Below are 15,485 nucleotides of genomic sequence, written 5' to 3' on the forward strand. Positions count from 1 at the left end.
CTAAAGCTTATAGTTTTGTAAACACTACCTTATAAAGTAGTATTTTACAGTGCTATTATATGCCGTACGACGGCGCAAGCTCGTCGTACTATTTTATTAACAGAGGTTATATTCTAAGGTTAATGATAATCATAGCTAGCATACTTCATTGTAAAGCACAAGCTCGGTTATTATATTTTAGTGGTCGATGATAACCATAGTTATGTGCGAGGTAGGGGCGCATAGCATAGTATGCTATGTATATAGCATTATGTAGTATAAGCTTGGCTTTTATTGTCGCATGATGATCATACAGGCATACAGACATAATTCGTCAGTACGTCATGCAAACATATGTACTGACGAAGTATGTCGAGGAGGAGGCCCTCCTCCTCCTCTAAATAAAAAGGTGTGTTAGTTTAATGGCAAAACATAGCGCTACGGACGTTGTTTTATAAGTTCGAGTCTTATACACATCTGTAATGTCTTATCCTACCATATAATATTCTGGATTTTTAAGTTTTAGTTTTAGACGCAGAAATATATTTTAAGGCGCGAGCTCTAAATGTAATAGTAGCCCTATACTACTTCGAGCTTGCGCGCCCGGCTCAGTAAAAAAAAAATTTTTTATGTGCATAAACATGTATGTGGATAAATAAATTTAAATATGTTGCAGTCTGTGCGCGTAACTTTTTAAGTAATAAATTCATAACCAGGAGATGCATCATAATGGTGGGTATCATTTAAGTGAGCGTGGTAGGGGCTTATTTATTATACCGCACGGTATAAGGTTACTTTAAATAATTTACAAACTTTTAATATTTTCGCTATGAATATTACCTTAATACTTTTTTTAATAGGAATTTTAGGATTCGTATTAAATAGAAAAAATATTATATTAATGCTTATTTCAATTGAAATAATGCTATTAGCTATAACATTCCTAATATTGGTAAGTTCACTTAATATGGATGATATAATCGGTCAAACTTATGCTATTTATATAATAGTTGTTGCAGGTGCAGAATCTGCCATAGGTTTGGGTATTTTAGTTGCTTTCTATAGATTAATTAACTCTCCTGATAAAAATCCAAGATTAAATTATTCTTATTCACATTTTAATTTATTACCTACAATTTCACGGCGAAGTCGTAATTTAATCCAATCAAGGAATTATTCTAGCCTTTCGCTTAGGACTAGCGCTGTATGCAGTGTTAGATCAGAGGGTGAAAGGAAAATAGTTTTAAATCCTTCATTTATAAGTGGGTTCTCTGATGCTGAAGGTTCTTTTGTTGTAACTATTTTAAAGAATCCTAGATATAAAATAGGATGAAATGTACAAGTTAGATTTCAAATAAAGTTACATGAGAAAGATAGAGCTTTATTATTATTAATTCAAAATTATTTTTATAATGTTGGATATATATCCACCCTAAAGGGTGGATCTACGGTTGAATTTAGAGTTAGTGATATAACTAGTTTAAATAATATAATTATACCCCATTTTGAAAAGTATACATTAATAACTAATAAATATAAAGATTTTATAATATTTAAACAAATTGTATCGTTAATGTCAGAAAACAAACATACTACTTTAGAAGGGTTAAAAGAAATTTTAGAATATAGAGCATCTCTTAATTGAGGTTTATCTAAAAATTTAAAGGAATCTTTTCCTTCAATAGTATCAGTTAAAAGAGTCGAAATTGAGGATAATATATTAAGTAATTTACCTTCTAACTGAGTAGCTGGTTTCTCAGCAGGAGAATCCAATTTTTTTATAACTATATCTGGTAATAAAGTATGATTACGTTTTTCTATAGCTCAAGACTCAAGAGATATATTGTTATTAAAAAGTTTAGTTGAATTTTTTAATTGTGGTTATATAGCTCAATATAAAAACCGTAAAGTATGTGAATTTATAGTTACAAAAATTAATGATATAATTATATATATAATTCCTTTTTTTGAAAAATACAAAATTGAAGGTTCTAAATATAAGGATTATGTTAATTTTAAAGAAGCTGCTATTCTTATTAAGAATAAAGAACATTTAACTGAAAAAGGTTTAAATAAAATAATAGAATTAAAAAATTCTATGAATAAAAATGATTAATATTTTCTTGATTAAAAGGAAGTTTTCATCTTGATCACCAAAGGCGAAGTGAACCTTCGTCTAGTCTTATACAAGGCGAAACTCTCAAATTGCGGGAAATTCTTAAAAACAAATCTACCAAGTTAATATAGTAATATAATTAATGGAACAAGTAATGATTCGTTGTATGGTAAAAACGATTTGTATATATAGTAGATCTGCAGCCAAGCACCAAGTATTCTTGCTACGCAGGAGTAACGGTGTGCAGTTAATCGGCTAAATGTGAGTTGGTTTTTTATTAATATGGGCTGCACAAACTAAAGCTCGGATATTAATAATTAGCTTAAGATATAGTCAGTCTCAATATGAGAATATTGAGGTATTAAATTTTTTTAGAAAGTATCAAAAAAGTACAGCGCAAGCTCATACTTGGTGGTATGCCTAAAATAAGGGTATATTAATAACGGTAAGGCGCAAGCTCTAATTTTTATTTCATCTTTAGGTGCGAACTCTAATATTTATAACCAGGAGGTGCATCATAACGGTAGGCATCATTTAAGTGAGCGTGGTAGGGGCTTATTTATTACGCCGTGCGGTGTAAGGTTACTTTAAATAATTTACAAAATTTTAATATTTTCGCTATGAATATTACCTTAATACTTTTTTTAATAGGAATCTTAGGATTCGTATTGAATAGAAAAAATATTATATTAATGCTTATTTCAATCGAAATAATGCTATTAGCTATAACATTCCTAATATTGGTAAGTTCACTTAATATGGATGATATAATCGGTCAAACTTATGCTATTTATATAATAGTTGTTGCAGGTGCAGAATCTGCCATAGGTTTGGGTATTTTAGTTGCTTTCTATAGATTAGCTTCAAACTATACTTTTAGTTGTAAGAATACAACTAATTCTTCGTACTGTAAAACTCTTAATAAAGTTTCAGACTTAAAGGCAAAAAATCGCCTTTTAAGCGTAAGACCTAAAACTTTCGTTAGAAACTATTCCCATTTAATCCAAAAAAGGGTTAGTTTACACCCTTGATTTATAACAGGTTTCACAGATGGGGAGGGTTGTTTTTGAATAGGTGTTAGACGAGACCCTAGAAATAAACTAGGCTGATGTGTACAAGCTTTTTTTCAAATAGCCCTACATAAAAAAGATGAAGCTCTATTAAAAGCAATCCAAAAGTACTTTGGAGGTATTGGGGCGGTAAAAGTTAGAGGTGATAAATGTACTTTCATAGTAAGCTCTTTATCACAGATTACAAAAGTAATTATCCCACACTTCGATTCTTACCCTTTAATTACTAATAAATTAGCTGATTATTTTTTATGAAAAGGTATAATTGAAATAATGAAGGCTAAAAAACATTTAACTCTAGAAGGATTAAATGAAATAGTACGAATGAAAGCTCAATTAAATTTAGGACTTTCTGATGAATTAAAAACCGCTTTTGCAGAAACTTTTTCCACTTCAGCGATAATAAAAAGAATACTAAACAAGGAATCTATACCTCATGGGATGTGAATGGCAGGGTTTACATCTGGAGAAGGTTCTTTCTTCGTCAATATCTTTAAATCCTCGCATCACAAAGTAGGGTACCAAATAAGATTAGAATTTGAAATTGCTCAACATATTCGCGATGAACTTTTAATGCTAAGTTTTACTGAATTTTTCGGCTGTGGTATCATTAGCAGATATTCAAGCGATATGGTAAAGTTTAGATGTACTAAATTTTCAGATATATCTACAAAAATTGTCCCCTTTTTTAAAGAATACTTACCAGAAGGTAACAAAATTAAAGATTTTCAGGATTTCTGCAAAGTATGTGAATTAATGGAAAATAATGCTCATTTAACTGAAGAAGGGCTTAATCAAATTCGTGAAATAAAAGCTAGAATGAACAGCTTTCGTAAGTAGAAATCTTTTATTTTTTTTTACTTTGTGTGTGCTTGTGATAAATGTCTAAGACATAGTATCGAATAACTTAGTGGAGAGATGTATAATATAGGTGATTGAAGGTTGTATTACAACATATAAAGTGCTCACATTAAAAATCTTGATCTAAAGGGTTAATAAAATTATCCCTAGTCTTAAATAAAGGCGAAACCTTCAAATTGCGGGAAGTACCTGATAAAATACTGATTTCGACCAAACCTGCATGGTAACATAGCAGGTGGCACAGGTAATGACTCGTGGTATGGTAAAACCGAAACAGATAATCAGTTAAGCTATAATAGTTGACTGTGTAGGGTTAATCTGCAGCCAACCACCGTAACATACGATTTACTAACCAAGCGTAGATAAATAGTGACGCTGTAATCTGATAAAGAGCAGATAACACGTTGTTTTTAATTCTACCTTTACGGGTTTTTACTTTTCAGAGCAAAGAGCGAAGCGCGAAGCTACTCATGCCTATTTTAGTAAAAACTAAAAGCCCAGGACCTAAGGACCTAGTCCTAGATCGAAGAGGTAGAATAAATTCTTATGAAGGTGGGCAGTTCATCGACTAAATGTAGGTTGGTGAAAAATATTATTTTCTCTTCTCATTGTTTTTTTAATATATTATCTTTACACACGATTATTAAAGTCTATCTGTGCGAAGTTCATAATAATAAGAAAAACAGCTACCTTCGCGCTTCGCAGGGTTAGAGGGAGGGGTGCGTAGCCCAAAATTATATTTTTTGCTTAAGATATAGTCAAATGTTGCTTAATATTCTCTCCCTTTTCCGTACCTTCGCTTCGCCCTAGGTACATGGTTAGGGTTTTTAGTAAAAAAACTAAAAACCGAAAGGTGAAAATATAAAATAGTTTAATAATAATATAATAATTTAACCGAAACCTATTATGAAGTGCAGGGCGCAAGCTCCCCTAATAAAATAAGGACTCAAGCTGCTGATATAATAGTAAGGTATACATTGTCAAATTTTGTTATGTAGCAAAATATTGGATAGTTTAAATTATACTAGTTATTAAATCTAATTTATAAGAGAAATAACCAACCTAGAAGAGGAAGTATAAGTATAGAGTATAAATAATGTATTTAAGTATAATAATCTTACCTTTATTAGGATGTATAGTATCTGGCTTTTTAGGTAGAAAAGTTGGGGTTAAAGGTGCACAACTAATTACATGTTCAAATGTAGTAATTACTACAATATTATCAATATTAGCTTTTATTGAAGTAGGTTTTAATAATATTCCTGTTACTATAAATTTATTTAGATGAATAGATAGTGAATGGTTTAATATCATTTGAGGTTTCCAATTTGATAGTTTAACAGTTTATTTTGTGGGTCTGCTGTTTATACAGCAGACAGAAGCTGTGTTGGTTTTAATCCAACTGTATAAGAATATATATTTAAAAAAATTATTTAATTGTATATTAGTTAGTTTAGCTTTGAAATCGCTTTGTATAAATGATTTAGAGCTAGCGCCCAATAAAAAATCAAAACTTTCATCTTTATTCCTTAACCATTCTCTGGTATTTATTAAAGGGAGAGTATATAGTTTAAGGCGCAAGCCTCAAATAATGAATTATTTAACCCAGCAAACAGCTAAATTTTCTACCCTGAAAGAAGATGGTCGGGTGCGTAGCCCAAATTTTTTAGAATGATTCGTAGGATTTACCGATGCTGAAGGTAGTTTTAGTATAAACCCTATGCTTACTAAGGATGGATCGACTCTTTCTAAGGTTGGATTCATGTTTAAAATCGCTTTGCATATAGACGATGAGAAGGTTTTAAGATATATTAGTGCTAAATTAGGTGTAGGAGGGGTTCGTCTTTATAAAAATGAATGTATATTTAGTGTTACTGATAAAAAAGGTATACTATTATTAATATCGATATTTGATAAATATAATCTAAATACCTCAAAATACTTAGATTATTTAGATTTTAAACAAGCTTTTTTTGGCTACCATTTTAATGGTTGAAATAATAATTTAGATAGTGAAACCAGTTTTACTAGTGAGTCAATAAAAAATAAAATTATAGAACTAAAAAATAAAATGAATACTAATCGTATTAATTTTGATAGACCTGAAAGTTCTAAAATTATAATTACTAAATATTGACTACTAGGGTTTATAGAAGGGGATGGGTCTTTCTTTATAAGAAGAGATAATTTAACACCTACTTTTTCTATCGAAAATACTGGGGTACAATTGCCTGTTTTACTTAAGATAAAAGAATTTTTAGAAAATTCTCTTGGTTTTGACAAATATTCTTTATATAAAATAAAAAATTCATCTATTATATTACTAACTATGGTAAAAGCTAGATGCGTTAATGGTAAAAGTAGTGTATCTCTTATTATAAATAACATAAATGTTCTATATAATTATTTAATACCTTTCTTTTCCGACGCTGAATTTTTAACTAAAAAAGGAAAAGATTTTAACGATTTTAAAATTATCAGTAAAGCTGTGTATATGGGAGCCCATAGGAAAGAAGAGATAAGATCTTTAATTTTAAAATTATCAAATACTATGAATAATTTTAGATTATCAACCTATAAAGGAATAATTGAATATTTAAATAAAGAGGAATTAAATATATTAACAACTGTAACATCTACATTTGAATATCTTATAGATGGAAGAGTCAGGGATAATATTACAAAAAAAATATTACCTAGACAGGTTAGTTGTATATACGAAATAATAAAAAATTATGGAGAAATTCTATTAGCTAATTCTTTAACTGAAGCTGCTTCAATTGTAGGATTATATCCTGATACTTTAAGTAAATATTTAGATATTGAAATATTAAATCCTAAAGATGCCTTTATTGAAATTAAAAATTTAAAAATTAGAAGAGTACGTGTACTCTTTAGGGATACAGAGCTTCCATACTTCGTTAGTAAATAGGGACTCCCCCCCCCGTCTTTTAATTACTTTCATTACGGTATATACCTACGAAGTCTGGGACTATAATTAAATAAAAACTTTATATATATATATAATAACCCTTACAATAGCCACAATTAGCTAGCTTAACTATTTGAGCTGTGGGTTTTACCGAGGTCAACATATCAATGGTATGTATGTGCACAAGCTCTTCTTGATGGTTTTCAGCTATTGTGGCGGCGCAAGCTCGCAAGGGGGTATATAATGTTTATTAATAAATCACTTTTAATCAAGAATATTATAAATGCGCAAGCTACAAATTAGACGAAGTACTAAAAAAATTTTTTTGCTTCGTGCTTCGCTAGAAAGGATCTTAATATACAGAGTATACCATTAATAGGAATTGAGCAAGATTATAATCAAACAATTCTATACTTATACAAAAGTGGTGAAAACGGTTAAGGAGGATATACTTTAAGACCGTCGGCAGTTATAAATGTCGCTACAGACTGGTTCACCGGGGTTAGGCTGAAATGTCTGTCCAAATGTACAGTCGGATCCTAGAACGAATGTGATATCGTAGAGAGTAAATATTTATCGAAAAAACACTACACATAGTGGATAGCCTTACCGCAAAGGTAATAAACTCTTAAGTAGGTAAACTACTCTTAATGTCTATTGCTCTTATGACAGAGTTGACATCAAGGTCAGGTTAACTAGGATTGTTCAATGTTAATTCCTGTATTGATAATAAGTTCTTTAGTTCACATATATTCAATTTCGTACATGAGTAGTGATCCTCGAGGTAGCGTGGAGGGAATACGCTTCTATGGGGGTAAACTGTCAAATTCCGGGGAACTCCTAAAGCTTAAGGTACCAAGCTGTATTTGAAAAATTATCAGTGGCTGAGGTAATTGCTCAGGTATGGTAACAAGCCTTAAGATATGTGAAAACAAAATGGACAATCGCGGATCTAAGTCAACAAAACTAAAAGTTAATGTTGTAAAAGAGCAACGAGTAAACGGCAGTTGATCAGCTAAGTCTAACTTAACTAATTTAAGATGTACTCTAACAGGTTTTGAAAAGAATCGTGGTATAAATCACGGCTTCAACCGTCAAATGAGTTGAAGTTCACGTGTTAAAATCCCATCTAAGCAATTCCGTCTCAGCTCCGTCGTTTTTATTCATGGTACTTCTAAATTGACTTCGGTGAATCCTGGAGTTTGGTCTGGTTTAATAGACGGAGAAGGTTCTTTTTCAATAATCTTAGTTAGAAATTCAACACGTAAATTAGGTTGACGTCTTGAACCAAAATTTCAACTTGGTTTACATAAAAAAGATTATGATGTATTATTACAGTTACAGCTTTTTTTAGGTGGTGCCGGTGGTATCTATTCAGCTCGGAATGGTGAGTTTGTTAACTACATAATTAGTTCTATTAAAGATTTAAATAAACTTGTTGTTCATTTAGAACATTATCCATTGTTAACTCAAAAATCCGTGGATTTCTTTTTCTTTAAACAAATAATAGATTTAATTAATAATAAAGCTCATTTTACTGTTGAAGGTTTAAATAAAATAGTAAATCTAAAAGCATCTATGAATTTAGGTTTATCCGATAAGTTAAAATTAGAGTTTCCTGGATATCAAGTCATGGAAAAACCTATTTTTAATTGTATCGAAGTAGCTGCAAATATAAGTCCTTCTTGGATTTCTGGTTTTGTTAGTGCTGAAGGGAACTTTGATGTTCGTACACCTAAAACAAATAGTAAAACGGGTTATAGAGTTCAGTTAAGATTTAGGATAACGCAGCATGTTAGGGATATCATATTAATGGAAAAATTAGTTCAATATTTAGGAGGAGGAAAAGTATATAAATATACTAGATCTGGTGTTCATTTAAGTATAGTTGATTTCTCCTTAATCACTAATAGAATAATTCCTATATTTAAAGAAAATCCTTTAGTTGGTGTAAAATCTAAGGATTTTGAAGACTGATGTAAAATACATGAATTAATGGTTAATCGTTCACACTTAACTATTAAAGGTATGAACTTTATACAAGAAATTAAATTGGGTATGAATAGAGGTAGAAGTATTGAGACAGAGAAAGAAGGTAAGATTAATTAATTTCAATATTACGTCACTTCGTCTATATGAAGAATTTGCTTTAAGACCCTCGATGTAACCGGCGCCATTCAAAAAGTAAACTAGTATAAAATGAGACAAATTGTATGATAAATTTAACAAAAGCATAATCAAAGGTTTTTTAGTTATTTAAGCTTATTTACATTTATGATGATAATACTTGTAACAGCTAATAATTATTTATTAATGTTTGTAGGATGAGAAGGTGTTGGAGTTTGTTCATATCTATTAGTTAGTTTTTGATTTACTAGAATAGCAGCTAATCAAAGTTCTATATCTGCCTTCTTAGCTAATAGAGTAGGGGATTGTTTTTTAACAATTGGTATGTTTGCTATATTATGATCTTTAGGTAAACGAAATAATTGTAAAGTTTTCATGAGCTTGCGCCCCACGCACAAGATCAAAAATAAAAAAACTAGCTCATTAACCAAATACACTTTGAGCAATGCTCAAAGATGCTTTCATAAAACAACAAATATTTTAGGTAGTGCTGTACAAGCTAAAGCTTGTACTTCTCATTTTATAGCTTGCGCACGTATATCTGATATTCAAATTAGGAAGTATTCTAATTCACCTTTTGCTCCTTATTTAGCAGGATTAATAGAAGGTGATGGACATATAGCTGTACATGATAAAAATACACAAAAAAAAGAGTACAGACCAAAGATTATTATTGCTTTTAATATTAACGATAAACCTTTAGCTGAAAAATTATCAACAGTATTAGCTGTTGGTAAAGTAATTGATAGAGCTAGTACAGGACATGTATTATTACAAATTTTGGCTAAAGAAGAAGTATTAAAAATAATTAATTTAATTAATGGTCATATGCGTACACCTAAAATAGAAGCACTACATAGAGCTATTCGTTGAATAAATGAAAAAGATAATAGCTCTATACCGTTATTAGGTATAGATTCTTCTCCTTTAGAGAGTAATAGTTGATTATCCGGATTTACAGACGCCGATGGGTGTTTTGGTATAACTGTATACGATCGTAAGAAAAATGGAGTATTTTTAAGAACAAGTGTTAAAACTTCTTTCCGAATAGAAGTAAAACAAAATTATTCCAGAGAGGTTACTTTAGAGCAAGGTGGGCGTAGCACTAGTTTTTTTTTTATTATGAGTGAAATTGCCGCATTTTTTACCGTAAATTTATATACTAGAATTAGAAAGACAGAGGATAAAGTATTTTACGCTTTTGCTGCAGTGACTCATAATTCAAGAAGTCATGAAATACTTCGTAATTATTTTGATAATTATCCTTTGTATTCATCTAAACATCTAGCTTATAAAGATTGATGTCTTGTTCAAGTTCTTCATAAAGGATCTTTAAGTAAGGAGAACTTAGAGATAATAAAAGCTATTAAAAATGGGTTTAATACTAAGAGAAAAGTATTTGATTTTTCACATTTGAATTCTTTACAATTTAAATAAATTGCCGTGAGAGGTAGTAATATCTCTCTTATTATATAACTATGTGCGGGAAAACCCTAAAGTCTTTTTATAGATTATTGTGGAAACTTTTTATATATAACTGCGTACACAAAACTTAAAAATTAAAAAGAATAGAATCCTACGAGCTTGCGCCATCGTATGGTGACTTTTGCTGCTATGTACGGCGCTATATATAGCGCTATATATTGCGAGGCGCAAGCTCCTCCTCCTCGTAGGGCTTACTTATATGCTTGCAGACTTCGTACGCATACTTATTTGCGGCGTAGCCGTCAGAAGTATAGCTGTCAGAAGCATGAAGTATAGCAGGAACAGTAGGATGAAAATGGACAATCCGCAGGAAACTAAGAATAATTCTAATTTATTTAAGGATCCTCAGAGACTACACGTTATACGCCCTTTATCCATAATGTTGTGCATACTTCGTCTGCCTAAAACATATGTTGAACAAGGGTGAAAATATAGTCCAGTTATAGCTGAAAAGTTATAAGTTATTCGAATTTAGATTATAGTACAGTATTTTCATTAGCCCCTTATATTAACAGTAAAGTAGTTCTTATTATAGGTATATGTTTATTAATTGGTGCTATGGCTAAAAGTGTGCGCTGATGAGCTTTATTTTGAAATGGAGATATAATCTCTAAACATTGGTCAAATATGTTTCTGACTACGAAATTAGGTGGCGGGGAAATCCCAAAGTTGAACATAGCATTTTCGCGTAATGAAGAGATTAGATCCAATCATGGGGATCGATTAGCTCTTCTAGTCAAGTTTTCTATGATTAAGACTATACTGTTTGAAGTTCATCTACCAGTTGTCTCAAGCCATGGACTTCAGCGTGCCTGAGATAGGCTGAATGCGGCAAACCTTTTTCTTGAACTTTTGGATAGGGTTATGGCCTGTCCGCAAACGAATTGCATAAACAATTTCAAGGTAGAGAGTGAACAATCTAAGGAAAACAAAATTCAAAATATATGAAGATCAGGATTACCTAAGACTAGAAATAGTTATGGTAACAGAGGAGTAGTATTACCCTTTGTATATTATAACAATATATATTGTCCTTTAAAAAAGGGGATAAGGGGAAGAACTCTAGATTTTAATTTTAGATTGCTATCCACTAGTGCTGGGAGCCCAGTACAGATAAAATCTAACACTAATGATAAGCTTCTAAAGCTAGCTAAGCATTGTAAAAAGAATTTTAATGGTCAAATCCAAATGGACAAATTATACCGATTAATGTATGATTCAGCACTGTATGAATTGGCTTATAAAAAGCTAGGCGCTAGTTCTGGGCGCAAACTAGGCGCAAGCTCTGGAGGGAATATAAATCAGGCGGGTATTAATATTAAACCCCTTGACCATAACCACTACCCTTTAGTAGGATCCGCAGAGATGTTATCTGAAGTAATTGAAGGAATTATTGCTGAGTTGAAAGATAGTAGGTTTAGATTTGAAGGAAAAAAGGTAAAAACCCTAGTAAGTAGACCTCTTACTACTTTTAGAAATAAACTGGTACAAGAGGTAATGAGAATGATTTTAGAAGTTATATTCGAACCAACTTTCTCTGAACACAACCATGGGTTTAGGCCAGGAAGGGGATGTCATTCGGCTTTGAAAGAAATTAAGGCGCAAGCTATAAATTTTGGAGTATCAACCTGATATTTTGAAGGAGATATTTCTAAATACTTAGTTACTTGTGCTGACGAAGTTATGCATGCAAGCTCCTCTTTTGTTACTTCGAGACGTGGCGGCGACGGTGGCGGCAAAGCCGCAGCAGCAGCCACGCTCGTAAGTTCTCAAATAGAAAGAGTCTTAATGAATATAATTGAAAATAAAATTAAAGACCGTAGGTTTACAGATTTAATATGAAAAGCTTTAAAAGCTGGATATTTTGAATTTAAAATATTCAAAGATTCAAATACAGGTACTACTCAAGGTGATATACTTAGCCCTATTTTAAATAACATTTATCTAAATGAATTAGATAGATTTATTAGTAAGTTAAAATTAGAGTACGATAAAGGAATTAAACCTAAAGTAAATCCTTATTATGACAAACTTTGTAATATGAAGAATAAAACTCTTGATGTACAAACTAGGAACCGTATCCATAAGTTACACTTGAAGACTCCTTATTATAAAACACTAGACCCTAGTTTCAAGAAATTAGTATATGTAAGATATGCTAATGTTTGGGTTATAGGTGTTAGAGGATCCAAAGAGGATTGTAACATTCTGTTAGAAAAAATAGAAATATTTTTTAAAGATAAATTAAATATTGGGGGCGCAAGCTCTCGCGCAAGCTCGAGTTTTGAGCTTGTGCCTAAAACCCTATCTAGTATAACTAATGCTAAAAAGGTCTTATTCTTGGATACGGTAATATTCAGTAGCTGACACAGAAAACATCAATCTTTGACTTCCAGTTCATCTGGGTTCATGCTAAGAAATGGTAGAGAAATTAGACTTGAAGCACCTAAACAAATAATACTACAAAAACTAAATGAAGCCGGTTTTATAACTAAAGGGAAACCATCTCCTAAATTACTATGACAACATTATAATAAGGACACAATAATAACATTATATAATTCTGTATATAGGTATATTAATTATTATAGTTTTGCTGAAAATATTTCCAAAATTTCTTCATGACTTCACTTTATATTAAAAACTTCTTGTGTGAAATTATTGGCATCCAAATTTAAATTAGGAACTATATGTAAAACTTATTTTAAATTTGGAAAAGATTTAAAAGGAGATAATAAAATCGGTTTTGTGGATGCGATGGCTTATGGAATAAATATTTGAGACTTTAAGATATCAACTAAAGGTATAATTCAAATCCTATATGCTGGAACAAAAACCTCTAGAGGCGGAGCCGCGAAGCCGCTAAGGAGCAAAGCCGCGAAGCCACAAAGCCGCCGCACTAAAATTTAATAAAATTAATGGATTAATGGTTAAAATAGTGCTTTCGAGGAGGCTACGTATACGAAGTATGCTTTATATATAGCGCTATATATAGCGCAAGCTCCTCTTCGACATACTTTGTCAGTATGTATGTATGTCAGCACTAATATTATTATAACCAGACAGTAATACCACTATATATATAATGCAAACGCTTAGTATATTAAAATTGGAGAGCCGTATGATGGGAAACTATCACGTACGGTTCGGGAAAAGGTATATATACTGATAAGAGGTATACGTATCTAGTTCATTCTCAAGTAGGTTTACATGTATGATTACCTATGGCGATGGAAGGTCCTACTCCTGTATCAGCATTAATACATGCAGCTACTATGGTAACTGCAGGTGTATATTTACTAATGCGTAGTTCACCATTAATTGAATATAATAGTACAGTTTTATTATTATGTTTATGATTAGGTGCGATAACTACTGTATTTAGTTCTCTTATAGGTCTGTTCCAACAAGATATAAAAAAAGTTATAGCTTATTCCACAATGAGTCAATTGGGAATGATGGTTATAGCTATAGGTTTATCATCTTACAATGTAGCTTTATTCCACTTAATAAATCATGCATTTTATAAAGCGCTATTGTTTTTAGGAGCAGGTAGTGTTATACACGCTGTAGCTGATAACCAAGATTTTAGAAAGTATGGTGGATTAATAAATTTTCTACCTTTAACATACTCTGTTATGTTAATAGCGAGTTTAAGTTTAGTTGCTTTCCCTTTCATGACAGGTTTTTATAGTAAAGATTTTATTTTAGAATCTGCTTATGGACAATTTAGTTTTTCAGGTGTAGCTGTATATATAATTGCTACTATAGGTGCAATATTTACAACGCTATATTCTGTTAAAGTTTTATACTTAACTTTTATTTCTACACCTAGCGCACCTTTACATACTTATAAAGGTGCTCATGAAGGTGATTTATTCCTTACTTTACCCTTAATAATTTTAGCTATATTTTCTATATTTTTCGGATTTTTTACTAAAGATATATTCATTGGCCTTGGTTCTAGCTTCTTTGCTGATAATAGTTTATTTATTCACCCAACTCATGAAATCACTATCGATACTGAATTTGGAGTTCCTGTATTTTGAAAATTACTTCCTTTTGTATTTACAGTTTCATTTAGTATTGTAAGTTTAGTGTTATCTGAGTATTTACCAGAATTAGTAATAAAATTTAAATTAAGTAGATTAGGTTATAATATTTTTGGTTTCTTCAATCAACGTTTTTTGATTGAATTATTTTATAATAAATATATCACAAATTTAATTTTAGATTTAGGGGGACAAATGACTAAGATATTAGATAAAGGTAGTATAGAACTATTTGGGCCTTTTGGCTTAGAAAAAGGGTTAGTTAATTTTAGTAAAAATATATCATCTCTAAGTACAAGTCATGTAACGACTTATGCATTATATATTTTAGTAGCTTTTATTTTATATTTACTTTATAATTATTTATCTTTTAATTTTTTGCCATTTCTTATAGCTGGACTCACTATACTAACAACGATATAATGTTCTTATTTTTATTTTTTATTTTTATGTATTTTTTTAGGCCTAAACTCTATTTTTAGAGTAAGTGACACAAGCTCTAAATGTAATAGAGTTTTCAATAAAATCTTATGAAAATCATAAAGAAGTACCTGCATATAAAGAACAAATTAGTAAACTGATTGAAAAAGAAAATATATGTAAATCAGCTTTAGAAAATATTGAGTAGGTTAAATTTTTATAAGAAGAAAATAGTAAAGGTAAAGGTAAGGATAATTAAATTTAATGCGTATGTACATACGTACGGCGCCGTCGTACTACGAACCATAGCTATTTAAGTAATGATTTTTTAGTAAGTGAATCAAGCAAGCATACTTCGTACACCAGGACTTGCCTGGCTTAGCCAGGCAAGTCCAATAAGCCCGGCAAGCTGTATATAATATATAATAATAAAGGGTAAATCT

General features: G+C 30.9%; 3 protein-coding genes and 1 non-coding gene across 4 annotated transcripts, besides 10 other annotated features; all 4 read left to right on the forward strand. All coding sequences in view use genetic code 4, as the record gives it.

Moving 5' to 3' along the window:
- Positions 1–387: 387 nt before the first annotated feature.
- On the forward strand, positions 388–458 carry trnR(acg). The gene has a single exon. It is a non-coding gene; the product is annotated as a tRNA-Arg (tRNA).
- Positions 459–808: 350 nt separating this feature from the next.
- On the forward strand, positions 809–5,123 carry nad4L (NADH dehydrogenase subunit 4L; the record flags this gene model as incomplete). Its single annotated transcript has 2 exons — positions 809–1,047; positions 5,093–5,123. The coding sequence occupies 2 exons, from the start codon at positions 809–811 to the stop codon at positions 5,121–5,123; spliced, it is 270 nt and encodes an 89-aa protein (XP_062761046.1).
- Positions 1,048–5,092: a mobile genetic element.
- Positions 1,049–2,095: a mobile genetic element.
- Positions 2,956–4,005: a mobile genetic element.
- nad5 (NADH dehydrogenase subunit 5) lies at positions 5,123–15,045 on the forward strand (the record flags this gene model as incomplete). The annotated part of the gene is made up of 5 exons: positions 5,123–5,370; positions 7,663–7,738; positions 9,191–9,436; positions 11,039–11,140; positions 13,765–15,045. The coding sequence occupies 5 exons, from the start codon at positions 5,123–5,125 to the stop codon at positions 15,043–15,045; spliced, it is 1,953 nt and encodes a 650-aa protein (XP_062761048.1).
- Positions 5,371–7,662: a mobile genetic element.
- Positions 5,372–6,958: a mobile genetic element.
- Positions 7,739–9,067: a mobile genetic element.
- Positions 7,739–9,190: a mobile genetic element.
- Positions 9,437–10,522: a mobile genetic element.
- Positions 9,437–11,038: a mobile genetic element.
- QC763_0115570 (uncharacterized protein) lies at positions 11,141–13,480 on the forward strand (the record flags this gene model as incomplete). The annotated part of the gene is made up of 1 exon: positions 11,141–13,480. The coding sequence occupies one exon, from the start codon at positions 11,141–11,143 to the stop codon at positions 13,478–13,480; it is 2,340 nt and encodes a 779-aa protein (XP_062761047.1).
- Positions 11,141–13,764: a mobile genetic element.
- Positions 15,046–15,485: the final 440 nt, after the last annotated feature.

The sequence above is a fragment of the mitochondrial genome of Podospora pseudopauciseta, assembly GCF_035222475.1.
Source record: "Podospora pseudopauciseta strain CBS 411.78 mitochondrion, complete sequence, whole genome shotgun sequence".
NCBI classification, from domain to species: domain Eukaryota; kingdom Fungi; phylum Ascomycota; class Sordariomycetes; order Sordariales; family Podosporaceae; genus Podospora; species Podospora pseudopauciseta.